Genomic DNA, 26,736 nt, shown 5'->3' on the forward strand with positions numbered 1-26,736 from the left:
CCCAAAAGTATTGAGATGTTTCCTCTTTTAAAAACAGTTCTAGCTTTTGCATGTTATGTTTTCAGAGTATGCACATTGGGTGCTGCAGCGACCAGCCACCACTGGCTGCATATGCCTGGTCACACAATATGTGAGCACAAAGCCATAATGCTTACACCATTAGATTGCCAGGGCCGCCTTGTCTGGCCCTGTACTAGACCCTTATCATACTGTCTTGTGTTAATCACCCAGCTGGTTCCTCAAACAGGATTTCATTACCATAAAGAATCAACTCATTGTGGTGTTCGGACAAGGAATGCCCACCCAAAATATTACGAGTGAAAGGAGAAAAATGAATGTTCCCCATGAATATCCTGACGTCTCCATGAGTCATTCCATGGCCTTCTCTCTCAGTTACAGCTGTGCTGTGCAACATATCAAAGGGATACCTACAAGCGAGTGAATGGAGATAGAACATGTTAAGTCAATGACATCATCCATCAATGAGACTCCCAGCTGTCGCCCTGTTACATGACAACAATCAACGTATCTTCTTACAAGATGTTAAAGTGACTTATTAATATAGCTATTCCATTTTTTTTAATGCTATTATTCTGGAACGGATACATTCAGTTTATATTATGTGGTCTTCTTTGCCGGATTAGTTCAAAGATCAGACAGGCTGCGTTATTATTCCTGGATAATCTTCTATCGCGCATCAATTTATATCTTCCTGTGGCTACAATTTTGTGCAAGGAAATCCTTTAATCTCATACGGTATAAACGTCGTATTCCAGGGCACCGGCACTTCATTTCCAACGCATCGGCAATTCAAAAAACAAATACAGAACACAGTGCAATCTATCGTCTGGGAAAGAAGGGGGTAACACCAAATCAGATATTAGATTGTTCCAAAAGAAATACCCCTTAACCACTTAAGGTTTTTAGTGCACAAAAGTGCTAGTATGTAAAAAAAAAAAATCGATACTCATTTTGCAATTTTGATTATGCTGTGTTGAGCCCGTGTGATCATTGGTTTGGGGGTGGGGGGCTCTGTTTTACTGCAGAGTACGTCGCTGGTCCTCTAGGGACATTTTATCAGGAGGTACCAGTTACATCACTGGTTGAGAAGGAGATAATAGAGAAACCCATACAAAAGTGGGAAAAAGTCCTCCTTTTATAAACGACATCATGCGCTAAGTATCTGTGATCTTAAAATAGCACAAAGCTGCACAGCTGCCAATTCGTCCACTGGTACGACCGAGCCTTTAACTAACTGCTCTCAAGATTTCCGCAATTATCCCTCCCCATTAGGTTATTTCATTGGAAACTGGCAGCGGTACAGAAAGCGAGACGGGAAGTAGGTTTAGGACGGGGGGTAATTAGTTACAAACATTGTAAACTATAGGTGACCTCTAAACAGAAGATACTGAAAGCATCCCTCTCGTTAAGCAACCTTTGACCTCAGCGGAAACCTGTGTGTTTGCAGAGATGTGGTTTAAGCTGCCTGTATTCGCTATGCATTATAAAGGGCAGTCCCTGACAAATTTCTCTGCAAGAAGGTCTGAGCTCCCGGACCCTGCATAATGCATAGTTTAATGGGTGACTCGATCATTACACAGGGGCTATCCTCGGTCGCTTCATCATAATTTAAAGCAGGGTTTGTTACTAAAGAACAGTTGGCCGGCGGGCTGCAGTTTCCATGCTTTCGTTAGAGCCCTGCATAATGTATAATTCAATAGGGGAGAACTCTCATTGGGTTAACTATACATGATACAGGGCCAGCTAAGCACTTCCTGTGGCAGAAGCTTTCTAGGGTTGGCTCATCATAATGTATAGTGACAAACCTCAACCGTCTCACTAACTTACCTTCGAACCCTTTCTTTTTAGTGAATAAACACAAATGGCCTTTATAGGAACCATTATGCGTCAGATGGTGATGTCATACTTAATGAAGCCACCTGTATTAAATCAGGGAGTTCGGCTTTGAATATGCAAGTAAGATAAGCACCACAGAGGATGTTGAGATCTTATTAAACCTGGAGGCGGTTCTAAAACGCGTGGCCCTAAGATTTCACTAATTCAGCCTGAAAATTATGTAGAAAGCACATGAAAGTTTGCAGTTCAGGAATTATTTAGTTTTATACCAAATAGAAGGCAGATGACGCGAGGCAATTTTTGATGAATATGGAAATCTGACGTCAGCGGGAAGTTGCTGCATGAAACCAGGAGACAGACTGCCCCAGGACGCCCCGCACCGAGCGTCTCCCGCCTGCGTCACCGCGAACCCGTTCCCTCCTCAACCCGCATGCGCGGCAGGAGCAGGGCGATGCGCTGTGTGGGCGAGGTGACGTCACCACCAGGAGTGGCGGGGGAGGAGTCAAGTGATGTCACCGCCGGCCACCGCCATGGCTGCCATATTGGATGGGAAGTGAATCTCATCCCTCCGCCCACTGAGCTCGGCGGCTCCCTGACTCGGGGGGTGGGTTTGGGAAGTGGCGGATTTTAGTCTGTGCACCGTCTCCATCACGTCAGCCGGTCGCCGCCGCCTATTGTGTTCATTTTTGTTTGGTTAAGCTGCCCCGGGACTGAGGCGGAGGTTAGTGAACGGACAAGATGGCGGACCCGGCGGAGTGTAGCATCAAAGTGATGTGCCGCTTCAGGCCGCTCAACGACTCCGAGGTGGTCCGTGGGGACAAGTACGTGGCCAAGTTCCAAGGGGAAGACACGGTGGTCATCGGGGTGAGTGCTGGGAGTGTCCGGGTGACCTGTACATGGCGGCTACAGTCCTTACTAGCACAGACCTGTGAGCCCGGGGGGACTGTCACGGAATGACATTACCCATGGGCCGGCTGGTTAGGGTACTGACTCCAGGGGTATGCGGGGCTGGGGATATAATGTATGGGACGAAGCTGCCCCACCCCTGGCCAGAGGAATGTAATTTACCGGGATATGACTGCCTGAGCCGGGAAGGCTTCGCCGCCTCATTGCCGGACTAGAGTCCCCTCACGGACAGTAACACTTGGTGTTTGAGCAGCAGTCCCGCCCATAGCTGCGCGTTTAGTTCCTGGGGACGCTGCATATTGTGGCCCCTGTCAGCGTCTGGCCAGGAGCCACAGGCAGTAGCCGGGATTGCCATTAGCTTCATACATAACTGTGTACAATGTGCTGCTTGTACCTCTGGCACCGATAGGGTTAAGCAGGCATTGAGTGGGTCATTTAACCCTTTTCTAGGTACAGAGGTGTTACCCGTGTGACGTGATATACACTAGAGACACGCGTGCTGTCAGCGTCCCATGAAACACGGGTTATGTGTCATCGGTGATATTACCTTTCATCCCAGTCTGGTGCGGAGTTCATTAAGAGCGTAAGCTTCTGGGGGCATTTACCTGCACCCTAACAGTCCACCTGCCCGTCATACCGGTACCTGACATGGTTATGCTTTGGATTGGTAACCGGTTCCGATGGTTCTGTTGGATTTCCTTGTTTCCTGTTGTGTTCATTTGGAGACGGGGCTGCTCCTCTTGACAAAGCACTTCTTAATAGACCAGAATTCACAAATTATAATAAAGGCGAGTCGGACGAATGCCGTTAAGTCGCCAGTCGCATCATGACATGGTTTTTCTAAAACACTTAATGATGTCATACACCCCAATCCGGCCCTGGTCTGTTCATATACTTCTTTTGGGCTGTTCTCTACTGCATCAGCGTCTGTGTTCTTCCCCCGCCTGCTTCATTTCAGTACACCATTATTATTATTATTATTGCTGTTGTTTCTTCTATTATTGCTATTAATATTGCTATTAATTTCTATACAGGCCAACATTTTCCGCAGCACAGTGTGTTTTTTCCTGGAAGTAAATGGAGACAATACGGCGGTGTTGTGTGTTTAGCGCAGGTTCGGTGTGTATACACGGCCCAAAATGTGTGTGTGTGTGTTGTGACTTTTCTCGGGTTATAAAGGTGAAAGGGACAAGTGTTTTGCTTCTTTTGGTACAGGTTTTAGAGTTAATTTGCTTGCGTGTAAATCATGGTAGATGATTGTTAGAGCCCTTTTTATACAATAGTAGACAAGTACAAAGAAAATGTAGGTTATTTGTAACCTGAAACAATTCTTGACGTAGCTCAGCTTATAAGAGGATAAAGATCAAGGGCTACCTTTATATTTCTATACAATGAGGATGTAATCGATTACATGTGAAGCAGAGACCCCCGAGGTCCCAGAAGCTTCTGTTTATGCACATATCTGTTGGTCCAAGAAAAGAATTGCCTTTAACATAAGGCTCTTGCTTTAATACTGGAAATAAAAAAGTTGTGTGATAGTGCCGAGATGCCCATGACCCACGATCATTTATACTTTGGTGTGTTATCACACGGTTATGTGAATGGCTGTTTGTTTGCGGCTGATTTTCTCCATCTAAACTCCATCTAAAGCTATCTGGAACTTAAACGTATTGTCCCCGAAGTGATTAGTAGATACTTTGAATGGATAGGTTTCCGGATCTCGGCCGGTTTGGGGGATCTGTTCCCTGTGCTTTAAACGGATCGTTACCTGATTTAAGGTGTCTGCAGAATCCTCGCGGCCATGGATTGAGTTAATTGAACGGCGGCGCTTACTTACTGTCCATGTTTCTGTTTCAATGGTCGGTTTTACTTCTTAGAACTCGTAAGGGTTTCAGCTACATATACAGCAAATTATTAATTAGCGAGACGTTCAGGTTGCCTTCCGGACGTCTCTTTCCGGGCAGCGTAGGATGCAGCGGGATGGGGTCCTGGGTCAGGGTGCGATATTCTGCCCCTGACACGCAGGGCTTTCTGGGCAGGAAGATGAGCGATCGTGCTCCATGCGCAGATTAAAGGTACCACGAAGTATCCACGTCTTTCCCATTGGAAGGAAGAGCAAAAAGCTTTGTATTTACATAAAAACAAATTCCTACGTCTTGTGGTTTATGTCGCAGTAAAATGATTGACGCACCGTATTTCCCTGCTTAGTCTTACAAAGTTTTGAAGGCTTTTTTTATTTATTTTTTTGAGATTTTCAGACTTTCCATATCTTTGGCAGAGAGATTTGCGCTCGGATTGCCAAGGTGACTCTGAATTTTAAAAAGCCACAAATCGACTGTTGCTCTCAGTTGATTTCCACGGCCTTCGAGATAAGTGCTGAACGCATCCGTCTTACCTCCTGTACATTATCTTCTTTAACGTGTGAATTCGCAGAGGAGCTATGAGCTCATTGTTATTGTGTGATTCTGTGAATAGGCCGTGCCACCTGTGGGATTGTGATGTTGCTTACGCCTTTTCTGTCTGATCGCTGGGCGTGCTGGCTTCTGTTAGTCATCTCTCGCGACTCGCTAGTGCCGATGGAGTGACGCTTCATACTGTTACCCTCTCGTTTTATTTTGAAAGCCCTTATAATGCAAGTTGGTGCCTACATAGCATAACTTGGCAAATGAAAGGAGCGATGGCATCTTGTTTAATGAGAAATAGTACATTTAGAATTATTAGGCGGGAGATCCTTGTTACTAGCACAGGTACCAAGTCATGAGCAACATTACAACCAAGCCTACACTCAAGCCATCACAAGCTCTTTAACTCATGTGATTTACTATCTTACTAAAAAATTATGTTGGCACACAGTTCCATCCTAAATGTAAAGATATTCAACAAAAACTAACTACAGCACAAGCATATAACACAAAATAATGATAATTTCATATTAAATGTTGGGATAAAGTCTATCTGGGATCAGTCTGTAGAAATTGTGTGATTTAATATAAGTCTCTGTCTCCCAGAATCCTCACGCTCCTCCAAGTAGGCCACACGTCCTCCAAGAATTTATTTTATTTATAAAGGGCCAACGCAGCGCTTAATACAATACATATATTCAAGGGGTAGACTTGACAGACTGACAAACAAGCTTACAATCTTAAGGGATCGTCTTCTGTTTCAAAGATTCTGTTCTGGGAATGCCTGTCCCAGCAGCTGTGTATACATACATACATACATACATACATACATACACTAACCTTTAATAACGCGCTCTCTTACATCTTTATGGCCGGACTTTCCTGCCAGAGGCTGCGTTAGCGGAGAGTACGCTGCGGCATTTAAGAAAATGGATATTAAAGTACTTACTTGGCACTTTAGCTTGCATTCATCTTTGGTGAGCCCTTGCTGAATTGGCTGACTTCAGCCGCTGCGGAAACGATGAAGAGTCCTGTCTTGATGATCAAATACTTAGTGCCTTTTTATTTGGAAAGGTACAGTTGTTGTAATGCTTTTGCACCTGCCAGCTCTGACAGTCTTTTTAATAACAGCCTGGTGTATAATATTTACGTATTAATGTCCATTAAACATGGCTTATTTTTCAGACTCCGGTGTGCCAAGTAGCCCCCTAAAAAAGGGAGAAGCTGCAGCTTCCAACCCCCCTCATGTCCCAGCTTTTAACGCCACTGAACGGCCAATCAGTGGCAGGTTCATTGCCTGCTTTGAAATCCAATGGAGCGTGCTCCGCATAGGGGTCTCCATAGCCCACCACCCGCGTTGTTTGCCGAGCCAGCACTGAAGGTGACTGGGCAGTAAGTGCATCGCGTGCGAGGACATGTAATGCCAAACACCTCTCGAGCACGAAACGTGGCATATAGAGTCGAACTGCAGAATTCCCACATGCGTTTGCAGGGGGGGCATGAGTTTAAAGGGACGTCTCGCTTATCTGATGCTTTAAAGTGCGTGTGATTGCCGGGGGCTCCCTTTTAAGCATTAAAAACCACACCATGCAAGTGTATTTAAAACTGTGTGGTTGCTGGACTGTAGTCATTCTTATTTGGAGTTGTATGAACATCCTACTATGCGCTGGTAACACTTATTGGCGGAGGTCATCCCTTAAGTGGCGTAAAGGAAGGTCGTATTACTTTGATCGCGTTCTTTATGCCTGCATCTTAATAATTTTCTGTGCCAGTCTGTCTGCCCGTACCACTACCACCCCCCCCCCGCCCGGCCAGCTCCTGACTCTTACAAGAGCCGCTGGACTTTCTATTGACATTTGGGGTGAGATCAGCTCTCTGGTTTTGCATTTGATGGCTGCTGGAAGCACGTGTCGGAGGCAGTCGGGCAGGCCTCGTACTTCTTGATTATGGCGTTTCTCTTCAGGAAAGGGTGTGACGGTGAATTCAGGCTGCCGGCTCCTGACTAAGCAAGTTTGGATGTGACTTGAATGACATCAGGGCTGTGCTTTGGCATTTATGTGATTTTTGTTTGTAATGAAATCTTTCAGTGTGACTTGTTTGCTACGTTAGTCTTTGTGCTCATTTATTTTTTACTCCTTATTGGATCGAGGACGTAATGTTACGCCCCTGCAAAAAAAGCTGAAATATATTCTTCCGCTACCGTCACGGATTGTGGCTAATTGCAGCTACTATCGGGGGGCACGGCTGCCCAAAGAGCCAGGCAAACCAGCAGCAGCCAATGGGAAGCATTTCCCTGCATGTGGCTGCTCGAGGAGCCAATTGCATGCATGTTGCTAGGTGCAGTCTCGCCAACACATCGGCCATGGGCTTATAATTACGTAGGAAATATTGTTGTGATTTCTATTGTGACACACCAAGTATACTCCTCGCTGTGCTATGAACCTACAAGCTGTACGCAGGTATTCTTTGGCGTCGATTAAGTCTGTGAACTGACCCCGCTTAACATCGTCAACGCGGACAAAGCACGGGCTACAAAATTAACTGGGCGGTCGGCAGCATGGCTGCGTGTCATTGACATGCCCATTATGGCACAGACGGCGTAGGTTCGCCATTGCTGGTCTAGGAATACATTTCTGTTTTAATGCTTTCTGCTTTATTTTTTTTCCATAACCTTTAAATACACCAAGCCTATAAAGAGTTAAAGTTGGTCTTTAATAATTAATGACCTTGGAACCTTCCAGGCAGCCAGTATTAATTGAGGCCGTGTTGGACTTCATTAAATGCCACCGTTCAGAGAGAGCAAGATATTGGCTGGTATACCTCGTCTTCATCTGGAGATATCGTACATCAGATATGTTTGTGCAGAAACAAATTCATAGCTGACTGTTCCCATTATGACAGAAATGTGATGCGTTTCTTGTGTTTTTTTTTTATTATTCTTTATTAAATGCTTGATCATTAAGATTTGGATGTTATTTGGTAAAACCCTGGCACACGGGTAACTCGATTTTGTATTCGTGATGATTGATGTTCTTCGTGGAAATGTAGTTTGCTTCAACAGTGTGTATGTAAATAAGTGGTGGAAGTGGAACCAAGCTGCCTCTTAAAAAATACAGATTCTGGGCACACAAGTCTTACCCCAAAAAGTGCTGTTTCACCTATGTTGAGCCATTTGTTGCTGTTGAAAGCCTAAACCATCCCCAGAAATAATTATTTCAGTGGTTTTGCCTTGTTAGTACCGTATTTGCTCGATTATAAGACGACCCTGATTATAAGACGACCCCCCAAAATCTGAACATTAACTTAGGAAAAAAAGAAAAAGCCTGAATATAAGACGACCCTAAAGGAAAAAAGTTTTACCAGTAAATGTTAATTCATGTAAACTATTTTTTTTAATAAAAGCTATGATTGAGAAAAATATTTTTTTTTTGTTTTTATTTCTTTTATATTTTCTATTGTATTTTCCAACCTGTCCCCCAGTTACGCACATCTGCCCCCAGGCTTGCCACACCAATATGGCACTGTGGCCCATGATATGCCTTTTAACCCTCTATATGCCACTGTGCCCCATGGTATGCCTTTTGACCCCCTATGTGCCACTCTGCCTCCAGAAATGCCTTATACCCCTATATCCCATTCTGGCATTTAGGGGGTTAAAATGCATATTATGGGGCAGAGTGGCATATAGGGAGGTATAAGGCATTCCAGGAGGCAGAGTGGCATTAAGGGAGTTGAAAGGCATTATATAGAGCACTCTGCCTCCAGAAATGCCTTATACCCCTATATGCCACTCTGGCATTTAGGGGGTTAAAAGGCATATTATGGGGCAGAGTGGCATATAGGGAGGTATAAGGCATTTCAGGAGGCAGAGTGCACTATTAAATGCCCCCTTAACGCCACTCTGCCTCCTGAAATGCCTTATACCTCCCTATATGCCACTCTGCCCCATAATATGCCTTTTAACCCCCTAAGTGCCAGAGTGGCATATAGGGGTGTAAGGCATTCCAGAAATGCCCTACACACACACACACACACACACACACTCACTTACTTACCGGTGCTTCCAATTTCCTGGTGTATTGCCGGGGCAGCGGGTTGACGTCTCATTCCGCGGCAGCCGGAAGGAGGTGGAGTTGGCAGCGGGGGTTTGTATGCGTCCGTCGCAAATACCTTCCCCGGCTGTCAGAGATCAGGAACTCTGGAACAATGATCTCTGACAGTCGGGGAAGGTATTTGCGACGGACGCATACAAACCCCCGCTGCCAACTTCACCTCCGGAAGCACCGGTAAGTGTGTGTGGGGGGGGGGGGGGGCGACGACAGGAGGATCCAGGTCCCCTGCAGCGGTGCGGGGGATCTGGATCTTAGTCTCCTAATCAGACCTCTATTTGAGGTCTGATTAGAAGACGACCCCGATTATAAGACGAGGGGTATTTTTCAGAGCATTTGCTCTGAAAAAAACCTCGTCTTATAATCGAGCAAATACGGTAATATTTTTCGGTAATGCTTAGTTGTCTTGTGGCAAAAAAAGCCTGTTTCTATGGAAACAACCTATTGGTACCTCCTTAATAGCAGAGAATTGGTTTTATTGTTTTCCTCTGGAGTTTTAATTGCATAAAACGGCAACTAGTTTAATTTATTTGCGTAGCATAAAGGAATGCAATTAATATTTTGTCGAAGTGGAATGGCACCTTTAACAATCTTATGTGCCAAACATATATTTTTAACAGATTGCGATATTATGTTTTTGAGACATGTTTTGCGTTTATACTGTAGATTCAGCGACTTTCTATTCCCTCAATCTATTTAGTTGTCTCTCTTGTTAAAGGGACAGTTTAATGTCCCCGACGCCCCTGCTGTAGAAGAATGCATACTCAAGTACTCTGAGTAACCCTCACCCTCTGTGCGTACTTTAATATACATTCTTCCTAAATGGGGTAAAATAATAGTGCTTATCTGGCATAGAATTTGCAGCCATGCTACAAGATCTTTCCCCCTTTCAAAGATGGGCCGTGCTCCGTTAAAGTGCGTTTGATGGCTGGGGGTCCCGTGAGGTTTCAGTCATTCTGTGACTGTTTCCGCCAACCTTTTCTAATGGAGGACGTTTCTGAGATACTGCGTGTCAAGCAGAGTTATTTGTGACATGATCAGATGTTTAGATGTTTTAGGGAGCTGTAATGCGGATGTTGTTCTGTATCAGACCAGAGCTTTGTTAATGCATACTGTGTACTGGTGTTGAACCTCAGACATCTTTGGCCCCCAGGCACCCGTTTCTGGGCTCTAATACAGAGATTGCATTATATTTCTCTGAGGTTAAGAAGAATGCTTGATGTACCTACGCTGTTCTGTTTCTTGTATGAAACTCTGTGGGGATTGACCCGTTTATCTTCCTTATTTTGGCTTTTGTGTAACTTGGTGTTAAACGGGTTACTGTACACTGCAGCACACGTGGGATCTTACCTGCGGAGTCAGGGGTTATATCTTGGCGTAACTGAGTATTCCAGTTGATGGTTTTCTCGAGTACAGGAGCATGTTTATTTATATAGAGCTTTACGGTTAGCCGTATGATAAAGGGTAGGTAGTCATAGATGTCACAAACGGGGTACAGTAAGCATAGATACAATGGAAAAGGAGGACCCTGTGTCACAGAGCTTACAATCTATGGAGTGTAGACATTTTAGCTACCTCTGGATTTCACTCCAGCAAACCCAGCTCTACCTTCCATGCCCCCGAAGCAGTAGCCTGTTCAGCAGATGCCGTTGGCACAAACCGTTCCATGGACTCCGTCCTGCCCCCGGCTGCGAGCGGTGAATGTATTGTCGGGACGCTGCTTTCAGGCTTGCTGTCCAACCTTGGCACAAGCACAGTTGTAGTTGGGACCTAAACAGGCAAGGTTAGAGGGGCATGGGGACTCTTACCCCCTCTCTTACCCCTTGGCCTTATCTGATTTACCCAAAGCTGTGAGTGTCTTTCATGTGTTCTCCATATAGCTGTAAAGTGGAATTCAGGAATTATTTCACATTGCTGTGGCTTTTATGCGTTTTCTATGCATTTTTTCCTTTTCGGTAAAGGTTAGATGCACTTGGCGCATGTTCTCTGCCGGTTGTGTATCGGGCTGCCTTGTGGCCTAAGAGTCCAAACCTTCCCTGCATCTGAACTGCAGTCTTCAGCGGGTGGAAGATGCGGGGCGCTCAGTGGTTATGGTAAAGAAGACAAATTATATGTATATTTATTTATTATTTTTTTTTTATATATATATGAAACTTCATTGTTCTGCTCGTCTGCTACATGAACCAGAGTTTATTTTATTTTTATTTTTTTGATCGGAAGTAGTTACCAAGCAATTGGTCTGTTTTTTCTTATTTATCTCCATATGGCCATAAAAGCTGATTATGTGTACGGAGCGCAGCTGTTTAATTCTTGTTACGCTGTAATGTGCCGCGTTGGTGAAAGATCTCCACCAGTAGCTCCGTTTGTTTTGTGAGTCTTTGGGAAGAATGTTCTTGCCGGACACGTGTCGCGCCTTAACGTTACCCCGCAAAGAATTGTGTAATTATATCTTCCCATTTGTCCGGTCTGAAAAACCAGACCTGCGTCTTCCTTGGCTTTTTCAGGGCTGGCAGTGCTCTTAAGAATACTCTGCAGAACGCGTGTATGATGTCATTCTCAACGCGAGTTGTCATCTACATCATTGTCTCGTCTGAGGATTTGGCTTAATTGCTTCGTGTAGCGATCACGCATTTATTTTTCACTCGGTATGTGCCAGGTTCGCACACATAGCTTCGCAGGGTGGGTCGTGTCTCTGATGACTGGGGAGTTTAAATTTACGTTCTGTTTCCATCGTATGGATTCCATCGTGAAGCATCGCGCTAATCCCGCACTTGCGTCTGCCGCTTGATTTCAATGTTTCTGTCCCTCGGAGAACAGATTTATATTCAGAAATCAGTATTTTTAGTTAACTATTCTTGGGCTGTTGTGCTCGTTGTGAGGAGTTAATTATAAATTGTAAATATTGTAACTTTTTGTTCTGAAATCCTTAGGCTTGGTGAGATAAAGTTAGACACATTTAATGCACAGATTCTAGAACTGTCTTTATAGAAATATTCTGACTTTATGCTTTCAATTTTAAGTGAGGTTTTTTTTTACCACCATAGCAACCAAATTATGTTGATTGGGCCGTTGCCTAGGAGAAAAGGCCAATAACTTCTTTTTTCAAATGACAACTTTTTGTATTGTGTTTAATTCAAACCCTCGATAGCAGATTGAGTTAATTGTGAACATTTGAGTTATGGGGACTTTAGGAAGCGATGTCCACCTACAGCAGTCGCCATCGCTGGGTTATGTTTTTAGATTGTTCTCCCTGTTCTTTTTATGGAATAATTATTTATAGCCGTGGCTGCTAGTAGGCCCTCTCGCAGTAATTATTAGAAGAAATGTACCTGTCGATAAGATAATGCTGGATCTGCCACCGGCTGCTGCTGTAGTAGAAGCGCTCAGTATCTCCGTCTGCGCTTCCAGCTCGGAACCTGCCTGGCTTTCTGCTCATGAAGTGATTTATCCCGTGTTACGTTGCGGTCGCCGTTTTGCAGAGGGATTTGGTTCTTGTAGCCCCTGGTTATCTCTGATATGCAGAACCGTTTTCATTGAACATCTTTATATGTAAATAACATTCTTTCTTTTTCTTTCAGTCCAAGCCATATGCCTTTGACAGAGTGTTTCAGTCTAATGCGTCTCAAGAGCAAGTTTACAATGCATGTGCAAAAGCAATCGTCAAAGGTAATGTTTGTGTGTGTAGATATGTGTGTGTTTGTATACACTTTTGTTTGTGAAAACCACTATATATAGATAATTGGTCCTAAACACATTAAAAGGCTATTACATGACAAGTAAGCATGCTGAGTGTTTGCACTAAATTAAGGATGACTTCTTTAAAATAGTTGTTCCGTTATCGATTAAGTGACTTGTGATCACGCGTATGATCGGTCCAGGCATTGATGACAGGGAGATGACTCCTTTGGGAAGTCACAAGCCCTGCGCTCTGTCTTTGTGTCTGGCCAGTTGCTGTATCTAAGCATCCATATTGTACTTGGCGGTAGGTAGGGGCTCTCCTTCCATTGCATTACTCTTCGCTGGAGTCTTTACATTCTGGTCAGTTTCTATTCACAATATCTGTAAAAATTTGGAGGCCCTTTTTGTATCTGTCTCAATTTTTCATAATTAGGTTCACATCCAATTAATATTCACTTATTTTAGGCAATTTAAGACCTCACAACTTTTAAGTACCAAAAACGTGGTATTTAAAAGGAGAATGAGGATTGCGAGTGCTTTAAATAGCCTTGCCCTTCCCCTGATTGGATTGTAGAGTGTGTAGTTTGTCCACATATCCCAGGATCTGTATAGCTATAGGGGCCTGGTTGGGATGCTCGTCTGTTAAAACCAGTTGAGGTAATAGGAGGATTATTGGTTCAATTAACTCTTGACTTTGTTTTTTCATAGATGTGCTTGAGGGCTATAATGGTACAATATTTGCATACGGGCAGACCTCATCTGGAAAGACCCATACAATGGAGGTAACATTTATTTTAGTTTTGTTTGTTTTTCTTGTTATGTTGTAGAGCCGATAAACAAATCTTTTCCTTTCCATCCAGGGGAAACTCCATGATCCAGACGGGATGGGAATTATTCCCAGAATAGTACAAGATATATTTAATTATATTTACTCTATGGATGAAAATTTGGAATTCCATATAAAGGTAATTATACAGTTTAAAATGTTTAAGATTATAACTTTACATATTCGTGCCAACGTGCTTTAGAATCAGAGTGCTTGCCCACCGTTTCCTCGATTCTCAAAAGTTAAGGCAATCATTTTATTGATATCCCTGTAAACCATATCTTAGCACAACGCTATGTTTACCCCAAAATACAATTAAACCTCGGAAAAAATGTTTTAAGGGCTGCTTGTAGAACATATTGGATTCCTCATGGTCATAGTTACCCGGACCTCTCGTTAAATCGGATAAAATAATCTGGAAGAAACAAAATTAAAATCTTGTAATGGTCTAAATGAAAACGCGCGATCCTCATGCAATTTTATTTTGCTTAGGTGTCGTACTTTGAAATATATTTGGACAAGATAAGGGACCTGCTAGATGGTAAGTTTAATGTTTTAAGGAACCATTGTGCTTGTCTTAAATCTTAAACGAATGTGGATATGTATTTTACCTTCGTCCATTTATATTTATTTCCCCCGTTTTGCTACTCCTTGCGTTTATTTTATCTCGGCGCGCGTTTGTGTGTGTATATATTCTAATATATATTATATATGTGTGTGTTAAGAAATAGCTCTCCTTAAAAGCAAGTATTTCGCCATTCAGAGATACACATTAAACAAAAAAAACATACACTGCATTAGAGCCTCAAATTCTATAAAGTCTGCTTTCCATTATCGGTTTCAACTGACAGAACATCCATCTTTTTTTCTTTACGTTTCCTTGAAGGGACTTAATGTATAAATATATCCATCATTCTATGCAAACAATCTAATGTTTGGAAATACAGAATTACACGTTTTTAAAAAGCCCTGTCTACATCCACTCGTTTGTAAGAAACGCTGATAGGCCCAAGTCCTCTTTTGTAACGTACATTTCGAGTTGGATTTCTTGAAATGCGGAAATGAAAATCACTCTGGAAGTAAATGTCTTTAAGCAAAAGACTTCACTTTCCTATTTCGTTTATGTGCTCTGAAAACGTCAAACATGCTTCCCCATCAAGGCTTCGCTGCCATAAAACGCTGCGTGTCTAACGTGTCGCTGATGGATTCAGACAAGTGTTCATCTCTGCTTTGATTTCTTACAGTGTCAAAAACCAACCTGTCTGTTCACGAAGACAAAAACAGAGTTCCTTATGTAAAGGTGGGTGTTTGATTCGCTGGTTTGTGTTTTTGTAAGCTGGTGGCTTCCATAACTTACTAGTTCTCTCTTCCTCTATTAGGGTTGCACGGAGCGCTTTGTATGTAGTCCTGAAGAAGTTATGGATACAATAGATGAAGGGAAATCCAACAGGCATGTAGCTGTAACAAGTAAGTCCTCTACCTGTCTTTCTCTTTAACGAGTGCGTTGGCGCACAAAGCGTCTTATGGGCTCCCTTGCGCATACGTAATATACTACCGTGCCATTATTCACATTGATTTAGTAATCCTATCGTCTTTCTGTAAGTTGGTTTTAGATTCGTATCCATCTCTTATGCGGTTACATCTTTGTACCTTCTTTTTTTTTTTTTTTTTTTTATCCCTCAGATATGAATGAACATAGCTCCAGAAGTCACAGCATTTTCCTTATTAATGTAAAACAAGAAAACACTCAAACCGAGCAGAAACTGAGTGGCAAACTTTACCTGGTTGACTTGGCAGGTAGTGAAAAGGTTAGTTAAAAATCTCAAGCTGCTAATTCATTTTTTTTTTTTTTGACTTCTTGGTTAGGGGTTATAACTAGATAAGGGAACAAAAGACAAATGTTAGAGCATGTTCAGAGGTTTAGATGTAATACAGTACAGTTTTAATTTACCAAGAGGGTAGTAGAGCAGTGGAACAGCCTCCCATCAGGAGGCTTATACAGTGAGGGGATTTAAGCATGCATGGGATAGACATATGACTCCTGAATCTAAGACAGGACCGAGGGCTGAGTCTTTAAATCAGGAATATTGGGCAAACTAGACTGGCTGGTTCTTATTGGCTTTCAACATAAACATAAACCTCCAAGCTCCAAGGAAAATACCCGTTCGGCATAGTGAAACAACAAGCATGTTTCTGAAGTTAAAGCCAGCCATCTTTGCTGGCCCTAGGCCTATCCCTGGTCAGCATGCACTGTGTTCTGCGTGACATCTAGCGCAGCACGGTGGGCACATCTCCCTTGTAGCGGATCCATTAAACATTAAGACAATCTCCCCCTGGTTTTGTGGCAGAGGGGTTACCATCCTAGTTGACCCAAGCCACAATGCACCGCTAACTATGTGTTTAGTTCAAAATATGCCCCTTAACCCCATCAGTAATACATTGTTCGATGTAACAACGATGAAGCCAAAAGTTCACCTGCAATGCGATGACAGGCGGTTTCTTTTATAATTTGTATCACAAACAGCCATGATCCTTTAAGTCTTGTATGGTTTAAATTCTGCGAGGTGACACAAGCAATGCAACCTAGATATAGCTATATATATTTTATTTTTTAGAATTCCAATGCCAAGACTAACATCTCTTATCTCTTTTTGGAACTAGTTTGACTTTTTTTTTTTTATTTATTAGGTTAGCAAAACTGGAGCTGAAGGAGCTGTACTAGATGAAGCGAAAAACATCAACAAGTCTTTGTCGTCCCTTGGAAATGTTATATCTGCGTTGGCAGAAGGAAGTGTAAGTTGTCGATTTTGTGAAGCCGTGGCTATCTGTTTTGAGATTGGTTTAACTACAAAGAATTTTAATTGTGCCTCATATTAATAGCTCTGTTCTGTGTGAAAAGGTTGTTGTCATTTTGTTTGCAGCAGTTCACCCTCCCAGCTAGAAGTGTATTCCTTTTTGTAATACTTCCATCAGAAATCTAATGTTTCTTTCTCTAGGTTTATATCCCCTATCGTGACAGTAAAATGACCAGAATCCTTCAGGACTCATTGGGAGGAAACTGTAGAACCACTATTGTGATTTGCTGCTCGCCGTCGTCTTATAACGAAGCTGAATCCAAATCTACGCTTCTTTTTGGGCAGAGGTTAGTATTCTATAAATCTGGGGTTTTCTGTCTTGTAAATAGAAGCGTTGGTAGGTAAAAATGTGTTTCAATAACTTGGGCCGATGCTTTTCAAACGGTGCTCCATGCACTGATCTGATCGAATAAGTTTACAGCGTAGAAGAAGGGGGAGTGTTTTTTTTTTTTTTTTTTTTTTTTTTTTTTTTTTTTACGCAAATGTTTGCTTTGGAGCAGCCAGAAAACATATTAATTTGGATAAGAAGCGTGTTTCTTTGTTAATGGTCGCTCACGCGTCGTCGTGACAAAGCCGTTGTCCTGTGCCCTGAAATCAATGTCTATATAAAGTTGTCAAACGGCAAAAATTTCATCCATGAATCTGTTTGTTTCTTAGAGCAAAGACCATTAAGAACACAGTGTGTGTTAACGTGGAGCTGACCGCTGAGCAGTGGAAGAAGAAATATGAAAAAGAGAAGGAGAAAACCAAGTCTCTGCGTAATACCGTACAGTGGCTTGAAAATGAACTTAACAGGTGGCGCAAAGGTGAGTACAATATGGGAGGGCGGCTTTAAACTTTTAGAACCATCACTGATATAACGGAGCCAGAGTTAAGTGCTTCTTAAAGTCTCATACGATGAGTAGTTTTTACTGAAATCATGGTTGTTATATGGCGGGTGAGCTGCCTGTCGGGCTGTGTCAGGCGTCTTGTGTCCCTTCTACCTACGTGAAGGAGGGATTTCAGGTGTTCATTGTCAAGATGTTGCAAGTAGGAAAAGAATAAAAAAAAATACATATAACTATATTAAGAGCCAAAAGATACAACTCAAACATTTCTTCTATGGCTACACCAGGGGTGTATAGCTCCATTCCCCTAGGGCTGTAATTCTGTTTACTCGCCTGAAAACAAGTAATAAAATGCACTTTAAGTCGAGATGCCTGTGCTCGGGCTGGGACTTTCCCAGTTAGAGTGTGAGTGTGTGTGGACAGCAAACTAACACCTGAGTTCAGATCGTTGCTACATATTGGCTTATTTGATACATATATCATCTCATAAATGTGTCATACGTTTTAAAGGAGAGTCTGTGCCTGTTGAAGAACAGTTTGATAAGGAAAAGGCCAACTTGGATGCGTTGGTGGTAGAAACTGTCGTTGCGAATGACAAACCAGCTGTTACTCTTGCAACCAATTTCACGGATGCTGAGAGAAGGAAATGTGAGGAAGAAGTGACTAAACTCTACAAACAGCTGGATGACAAAGTAAGTTCGAGGTGCTTTTGTTACTCTGGAGACAGTAATAGCCTAGAAAACAGTTTATGTATTTTTTATACCGAACAGTCTGCTCTATATATAATGTGTATTTTGAGTGCACACCAAATGTGCTGCCAGACCGAAAAATGGCTTCCTTACACTTCTCCGCAATCTTTAGCCTTTAACTGTTCTGTCTGAAAGCGAAAACAACTTAAGTTTCACAGACTGACCATCTGTCGTCACGCATGTGAGCACAGCATAGAAAATAATATAATCGCTGAGACAATATTACATATTTTGCAACTCTTCATCTTCAATGTTTTTTTTTAGGATGAAGAAATTAATCAGCAGAGTCAGCTTGTAGAAAAACTAAAACAGCAGATGTTGGATCAGGAAGAGGTAAGTGGTTTGCCACCTTTTGGTTTGTGTTTTTTCTTCAATCCTGGTAATGCTAAGGGCATGGATCTGTAAGTGACTGATTTTAGTACTCAACATCACAAGTCGTAAAGCTGACATGGAGTACATTAAAAATACATACAAAAAATCTACATACATACTTTCATCTGGATCTTTTGTAACATCAGCTTCTAGCATCCACAAGGAGGGACCAAGATAACATGCAGGCGGAATTAAACCGACTCCAGGCCGAGAACGATGCCTCCAAGGAGGAGGTGAAGGAAGTGCTGCAGGCCCTGGAGGAGCTTGCGGTCAACTACGATCAGAAGTCACAGGAGGTAGAAGACAAGGCGAAAGAGTACGAAATCCTGAGCGAAGAGCTTAATCAAAAATCGGTAAGGCATTCGAGCGCTGGAACTGGTATTGTTTTTATCGTGGCTGTTAATCTCTCCCACAGCTAGTTTGTGAGTTTGATTTAAAAAAAAAAAAAAAAACTTGCGAGATTCAGTCCCCCCGAGTTCCTCTGCAGTTCATCGTGTATTCGCCATCCATCAGTGTGGATTGAAGTTGACACAGCTGTCCAGAGTTCCTACAAGTTATTTTGTGTATTGTACTGAAAAAAGAAGCCTGGATAGTAATAACATTTCTGTGAATTGACAGTACGCGCTTGCTTGCCTTTGTTTTTTCTTTCCAGTTGAGATGGAGGAATGATTGATTTGTAGTGCTCATTCAATGCTTTTCAACTGGCCTTTTTTTCCCTCCATACATAGACAATTTTGTCAAGTATAGACTCTGAGCTCCAGAAACTGAAAGAAATGACCAACCACCAAAAGAAAAGGGCCACCGAGATGATGACCTCTCTGCTGAAAGATTTGGCTGAGATAGGAATTGCCGTAGGAAACAATGATGTTAAGGTAACTATTAAGACTCGGTTTCCTTCTGTTGTGTTATGTATACATTGATATTTATCCTTGTTCCTTTTGCGAGGAGAACTGTCTGATTATTTTAATGCTCCTGATTAGAACACACATCTGCTGTTAGGGCATTTTCCTGAACAATGTATTAGCGATAATGCAGCTCGTCTTATCGGATTGATAGAGCCTGCGGCCGGCCATTTGTTTTCCCTTTATGAAACTTTGGATAGATAAGTGTAATGTTTGATCAATGTTTTTGTATTCCCATCAGCAACCTGAAGTTAGCGGCATGATCGATGAGGAGTTCACGGTCGCTCGGCTGTACATCAGCAAAATGAAGTCCGAAGTGAAGACGATGGTGAAGCGCTGCAAGCAGCTGGAGAGCACGCAGTCCGAGAGCAACAAGAAAATGGAGGAGAACGATAAAGAGCTGGCTGCGTGTCAGCTTCTCATTTCACAGGTGAATGTCTCCGTGGGGCTTTACGAGGCCTACATGGCATTCATTTAAACATTGAGGATGATTTGGAAATATATTGCAGGTGCAAAGTTGGACGGTGACAACATATAAAATGGCCTTGTGGAAGTGTTTTCTAAAATCATAGCATGTAATGGAGCAAAATGAAGACCATCATGCGCACCTTAAAGTGCATCCCTGACATATGAATATTAGGGATTTATACCCCCCCCGAAGGTGTACCCAATCATATCTCCCCTAACTATGGATCGATAAGTCTTGTCAGATTTTCTTGTTAACCCTTTTAGATTAGGAGTATAATTATTGCTGCAATAAAAACATTAACATTAATATATACCAAATATTATGTTTTTCTAAAAGCATGAAGCAAAGATCAAGTCTCTGACAGAATACGTCCAGAATGTGGAGCAGAAGAAGAGACAACTGGAGGAGTCTGTGGATTCTCTGAATGAAGAGCTCGTGAAGCTTCGGGCGCAGGGTGGGACATCACTGCTGTGTTTTATAGCTCTGTTCAAAAGACTTCGGGTTTTCTAGTATATCCGGTCTGATTGGTTTTTGGTGCCTTCAGAATATTCTCTAAGCAGGGAGAGTCTCTCATACAGTGGATTAGCGTGTTTCGTACTTTTATATAATTAGAGTGATGTAACTTAAGTTCTGGAATCACATTTGTATTCCTGTTAGCTCTCTTGGAGTAAAAGTTAAAACTGAGCACTAAATGTGCTAAACTTTGGGGTGCAATTCATTGATTAGATATTTATAGCTTAACTTCCAGGCAGCCGCACCCCAAAATGAATGTCATGTCCGACTTGGGGAACAGTTTCTGCCCCTGGTGATATCACCATTTTTCTTAAATTCTTGTTTACCGGAGTAATTCTTGGTGTACAGTATATATTGTGATCAAGTGGTTACATTGGGCTGGGATGTTTTCATCATGTAATTTTTATATTGATTTAAACAATTTTATTTAAATTCTAATCCACGTCGTCTCAGTAGTGATAGGAAGCGATTCCAGTGAGAAGTTGATGTGTTAGAACAGTGCCGTTACATTTTGTGGATGATTTATCAAATTTATTTCCTTTTTCATAATAGAACAAGTCCACGAAATGGAAAAAGAACATTTGAATAAAGTACAGACGGCGAATGAAGTTAAGGTATGTCCGGCTATTGATGGCCTGTTGCAAACAATCTTTTTTTTAATGCTGCTAATTGTTTCTTCCTATTTCTTATTAGTATGGCTGTTCTGTTTTTTTGCTTGATCGCTATCCTGCACATCTTATCCAATTGCTCATTCACACTACATCGTTCATCAAAACGTTTGCATGTACTAGCTTATCTATATATATATACATACATACATACATACATACATACTTACTTTGCTGGTTTGTACCGTAAAGTGGGAGAATCTGCAGGAGAGGTGCAGTTTCATCTCGCTGACTTCACTTATGAATGGCCATCTCCGTTGAGTTTTGGGTGGCCCTGTATTAAGCACATTTAAATCAGTGAGACCACTTTCATGGAAATTAGCCCGGTATGACAGTTTGCCGTGGTACTAAGATCTGAAAGCGAATAGAGACCAGTTTAAAGAATTAAAATCTGATATGGCTCTTGTTTTGCAGCATGCTGTGGAGCAGCAAATTCAGAGCCATCGGGAGACTCATCAGAAACAGTTGAGCGGTCTCAGGGATGAGATTGACAAGAAAGAGAAAGTTATTACAGAGCTACAAGAGTAAGTTCATAATTGCCACAAAATGTCTTGTTGTATCTCTGCCCTGTCCGTATTGCGAGTGGGCGTTTTGTAAAGATTTTAGTTTTGAGTAGAAACCACTGTTTATTCCCTCTGCGCTGCAATGCTATATAGGACTGAACGCAACAACCATCTGATATGTCAATTAGCTGATGTCTTTTCAGTCTAGCTTGGTGTAATATATTACTGAGTAGATATAAAAGTAATGTTTTAACTCATTTACAGCCAAAATCAGAAGATGATGCTTGAGCAAGAAAGACTGCGAGTGGAGCACGAAAAGTTAAAATCCGCTGACCAGGAGAAAAGCAAAAAGTTGCACGATCTCACGTAAGTCATTGACTACCACCTGATCTTACAAAGTTCTGTGGAGCCTTCTTCACTTGTTTTCTCTGTAAATACCATTGATATTCTAGTGGAGCTTTGGTCATCTGTCTCTCGTTATACTGCTTGACAGATACACATTGACTCAATTGCTACTATTTTGGTACAAATATTTAGGAAACCTACAGCAGCTACACTTTCTTTACACTGACTTTTTTTTGTTTCAATAATTTTGCAGTGTCATGCAAGACAGAAGGGAGCAAGCAAGACAAGATCTCAAGGGGCTCGAAGAGACAGTGGTGAGCAAAAAAGCAAAATGGTGCTACTGGAAAACCAACGATGTGCTATAACTTCAGTAATGTAAATCTTAATCTCTCCATAGGCGAAAGAGCTCCAGACGTTGCACAACCTTAGGAAGCTTTTTGTTCAAGATTTGACTACCCGAGTTAAGAAGGTAGTTAACTTTATTTACATTTCAAGGCATCCTGGTAACCTTTACCGTTACTAATGCCGTGTTTTGGCTTTTGCAGAGTGCTGAAATGGACTCGGATGACACTGGCGGCAGCGCTGCACAGAAACAGAAAATTTCCTTTCTTGAGAACAACCTTGAACAACTCACCAAGGTCCACAAACAGGTAATGCACAGAGCTGTTTAGTTTTAGTTGGTAGTTGTCTCGTTGTCCCCCTGTCAAGAAGAGCTTCCTCCAGTTCCAGTATAGAGATGTAACATAAATATTCTATACTGTAGTTGGTACGAGATAATGCAGATTTGCGGTGTGAGCTTCCAAAGCTGGAGAAACGGCTGAGAGCTACAGCTGAGAGAGTTAAAGCCTTGGAGTCTGCGCTGAAGGAAGCCAAAGAAAATGCATCTCGTGACCGCAAGAGGTACCAACAAGAGGTGGACCGCATAAAAGAGGCTGTTAGATCCAAGAACATGGCGAGAAGAGGACATTCTGCACAGATTGGTAAATCAGTGCTGCAGTTTATCTTTGTATGTCTCCTATAATATAATTGTCTAAAAAGCTAGATTCTCAAACCAGCTCCTATTTGGTTATGTTTTTGGTATGAAACCATGGCTTTAGGGTATTTTGCAGAGTAACAAAAAAAAATGCTGTTTACTTGTGAATTGGGCATAAAAATGTTTATTGTTCATCGGTGGTTTTTCACATTGATTACGATTACCTCGCAGTGATAAAGCATGCCTTGCATTTGTTCACAGCTAAGCCTATCCGTCCTGGGCAGCACCCGGCTGCATCTCCCACTCACCCAAATGCAAATCGGATGGGAAATGCGTTCCCCCAGAGTCAGCCGGTCTCTATCCGAGGAGGTGCTAATAAACAAGACAAAGTGTAAGTGTTCTTACAGAAAAGAGTGATGTGCTGTTTCTTTATATACTTTGTATATCGGTTCCCTCCCCGAGAACCAACCGTACATTGTCAGTACATTTATAATAGGCAAACATCTTTTACAATGGACTGAGCCCTACTCCTCCGACGACAATTTTATGTATTATAGTGCACCATTCAATGAATTCCCACCAGGTCCTCCCAAGTACGTGGCCAGTCTGAATTTTATGACTCTCAGAAATAGAACAGATTAATACCTACATCCTGTCCTGTTAATATTCCTTGAGCCCTAGGTCAGGTACAACTACCCTTAGCAGTGCTTTTCTGATGATGCTCTAGAGTGAAACATGCATAAGCAGCATTTTTTATCAGTAGCAGCATTTACATTCATTTCACTAAATCTGTGATGAGATGACATTCTCTTCCAATTATGTGAGCTGATCATTACGCCAATTGAGCCAAATGCCCAGGGCCGGCCCTTTCTTCCGCATAGTCAAATCTGCAAGAAACAATGCTGATCTCAAGCTGTACGCAGGATATTGTTTAAATTAAAAGTCCTAGGAAGCTTTCATTATTTTTCCTTCTGTTTCTTTTTAAACATTTTTTGTCAAATTAAATTTTTAACACTGCTTTTATTCCATTTCAGCTGTTGAAGGATCATTGCAAGCGATGGAAATCCATGCAGTGGTGTTTGTCAAAGAGAATTCTCTTATATTTTGGGATTATAGAATTGTTTTTCAAATTGTAATTTATAACTGGCCTGTACAGCTCTTCCCTCCTACCAAACTTTTTAATTTTGGGCAAATTCACAGGTTTGCAAAGTAACTAGAGTGCAATTTTTGTTTTCTTTTTTTTGTCTTTGCGTTGAACGTGTATTTTAAAGTGTAGATCCAGCTCCTGCACAGTTTGCACAGTTATCCTCCGGTTAGTCTCCATGTCTTAAACTTAGTCTGCGCTGTGCCAAGTTTCAATGTAAGTTACTGGTTAAGTAGATCCTAGTGAGATGTCCATGAGCGGTTTTTGTCTTCGGGCGGGATATGGAACAATGTTTAACATTTCCTGGCTAAACCTTTTAATAAAAAAAAAAAAATAATAATGTTATACTGTCACACTAAACGTACGGGCAGTAAGGAGAATCTCTGAGGTGTCTTCATTTAACGTGGGATCTTAAGTGCTTATAAGACTTTCTACCGGGCTCTGAAATCCATACTATCAAATAATGCCAGGTTTCAGTCTAATGGCTGCTTTATGTGGCCGGATATATCTGCCGCCACACGGTTGTCCGTTTAAATAACGTATAATAACGCAAGTGCAAATTTCAGGCAAAAATATATGGGTCTTTCGTTGGAAACTTTGGAACTGTCCTAATGAATTGCATATTACAGCTTGAAGGTGCGAAAACATTCTGCTTCATTTGTTTTTTTTTTTTTTTATATTTTTGTTTTACGGGGTCATTCTGGCCCTTTATATTCCACTATCAGCAGAGTGCTCTCGCCGTTGGTCATGCTGTACAACTACTCGTAACTGAACTGCAATTACATTCCATGTAGAAGTGGTTCTGTGGAATGGTTTGTATGCTGAAAAATCACTTTGTGAGAAGCTTTTAATCCGGGGACACTATAGATGCATATATATGTATATATATCATATATATATTAGTGCCCTCCACTAATATTATCACTTGGTAAATCAGCAAGGAATGCTGCGAAAAATTCTTTGTTTAACCCTTTGATCTTTTCTTAAAAAAAAAAAATAAAAAAATACACAGATCCTCTCCTCTCATGGATCTCATAAACAATTGCAAACACAACACATGTTTAACCAAAAACAAACTGACTAAATGGGTGCACAAATATCTAACACTCTCCAGATCCTTCAAATTTCGAGGTTGCCGCTGGTGGATTCTGCTCTTCGGTTCACCCCCACAGGTTTTCTGTGGGGTTCAAGTCCCAGAACTGGGATGGCCTTAATTTCATGGTCCGTAAGCCATTTTTGTGTTGATTTTGACATTTTTTGGATTATTGTCCTGCTGTTAGATCCAACCACAGCCCATTTACGGCTGCATGTTACAGCTATGTTGGTTGGTCTTACCAATTGTTAGGTGGGCTAAGGGAATCTAAGATTTAAACAAGGATAGGACAGCCTTCTAATATTTACCAAGGGTGCCACCATCAGCGGGAGGGCACTGCGTGTGTGTGTATATATAATAATATACACACGACTGCTTTCCTTCACTAATTACTGCAGCTGAACTGGGATCAGATTTTTGTCCACATTTTACACTCCCTGGAAAATACTTTACCATCTCATACAGTAAAGTACTGCCGTACGTTTAATCTTTCTGCAATTAGGAAAAAACATAGCATTTGCTATTTTTATATTTTTGTTTTAGTTTTGATCCTTATTTTTCGGGTATTTTACTGTGTATAAAATATCATTGATTTGCACTCTACCTCCTAACACATTACGTTTTATAATAGGTCTGCTTACAGGATTACCTTAATTTATGATTTTTCTTGCTATGACGTTTAATGGTGTTAATGTTTTCTTGAAGACTATGGGGAAATTAGGCGTAATTGTTCCCCGGCAGTATGAAAAATATTTAAAACCACTGCTTGATGTAGTGATTGTTGTGCTTTATTGTTCGTCATCAGAAAACACTACTGGAAATATAGGAAGGAACTTGAATTAAATTGTCAGATTCATTCTCCCACGCAGACTATGACTTTATTTACCTTTCCTATAAGTCTACAAAAACATAATTACATTTTTAAGCATATTGTACCAGCACCTTTCTAAAATTAAACGGCATCAGACACTTTTGCTATATGTACCCCAGATCTTCGCACTGCATATAAATTTACCTTTTTCTGAATTTTCTGAGTTCTGAATAACCTGAAAATATATCAATTGGTGCTTTTTGAAGACTCTGATCAAATATTCTTTAAGGCAGAAAATGAGCGGGAAATTAATTTCTAACACTAACCCTCGGCCCTGGTAAATGAAGCAGAATATTTTCTTTGTGCCTCCATTGCTAATGTATGATTTTGCTGTTTTTTTATTTAATTTTTTTTAACGAACCTCGTGCATCATATTGCTCAGTCGCGGGTGGTTCAATGAACACGATTAGACTACCATAGGAAATGTGTGGTTTCTGTACGTACATTTCCTCTTCAGTTTGCCTACAATTCTGTTTTGTGATATAGTTTATAACTTAGCATATGAGTTTAGAAATATCCATTTTTTTTCTACATGGCAAAAGTCAGTTATAGGTAATGTATCAATATTTGGAGTTTTTTTTTCCCCACTACCCCATTTCCCCCCCCCTTTTATTTTTACCATGAATGCATTCTGGGGAACAAAACACACTCGTTGAATTAAAACCTATTTATTC

At 41.5% G+C, this 26,736-nt stretch overlaps 1 protein-coding gene across 1 annotated transcript; it reads left to right on the plus strand.

Annotated features, from left to right (window-relative positions):
• The first annotated feature begins 2,420 nt into the window (after window positions 1–2,420).
• KIF5B (kinesin family member 5B) lies at window positions 2,421–24,745 on the plus strand. The gene is made up of 26 exons (XM_053466529.1): window positions 2,421–2,721; window positions 12,853–12,940; window positions 13,661–13,734; window positions 13,813–13,917; window positions 14,271–14,319; window positions 15,023–15,078; window positions 15,158–15,245; window positions 15,462–15,586; window positions 16,467–16,571; window positions 16,775–16,920; window positions 17,291–17,439; window positions 17,971–18,152; window positions 18,474–18,542; window positions 18,728–18,934; window positions 19,310–19,453; window positions 19,725–19,913; window positions 20,289–20,406; window positions 21,018–21,079; window positions 21,548–21,657; window positions 21,901–22,002; window positions 22,235–22,295; window positions 22,379–22,450; window positions 22,527–22,631; window positions 22,745–22,961; window positions 23,216–23,345; window positions 23,989–24,745. Exons 1-26 carry the CDS (start codon window positions 2,596–2,598, stop codon window positions 23,993–23,995), a joined length of 2,886 nt encoding a protein of 961 aa, XP_053322504.1. The 5' UTR covers window positions 2,421–2,595; the 3' UTR covers window positions 23,996–24,745.
• The last annotated feature ends 1,991 nt before the right edge of the window (window positions 24,746–26,736 follow it).

Source organism: Spea bombifrons, chromosome 5 (genome assembly GCF_027358695.1).
Source record: "Spea bombifrons isolate aSpeBom1 chromosome 5, aSpeBom1.2.pri, whole genome shotgun sequence".
NCBI lineage: Eukaryota > Metazoa > Chordata > Amphibia > Anura > Pelobatidae > Spea > Spea bombifrons.

What these genes read in the sequence shown, in the direction of transcription:
- KIF5B (XM_053466529.1), top strand. Translation starts at nt 2,596, where the DNA reads ATGGCGGACCCGGCGGAGTGTAGCATCAAAGTGATGTGCCGCTTCAGG. An exon ending in ATTTGGAATTCCATATAAAG is followed by an intron (nt 13,918 to 14,270) that starts GTAATTATACAG and finishes TATTTTGCTTAG; the next exon opens with GTGTCGTACTTTGAAATATA. An exon ending in ACTTGGCAGGTAGTGAAAAG is followed by an intron (nt 15,587 to 16,466) that starts GTTAGTTAAAAA and finishes TTTATTTATTAG; the next exon opens with GTTAGCAAAACTGGAGCTGA.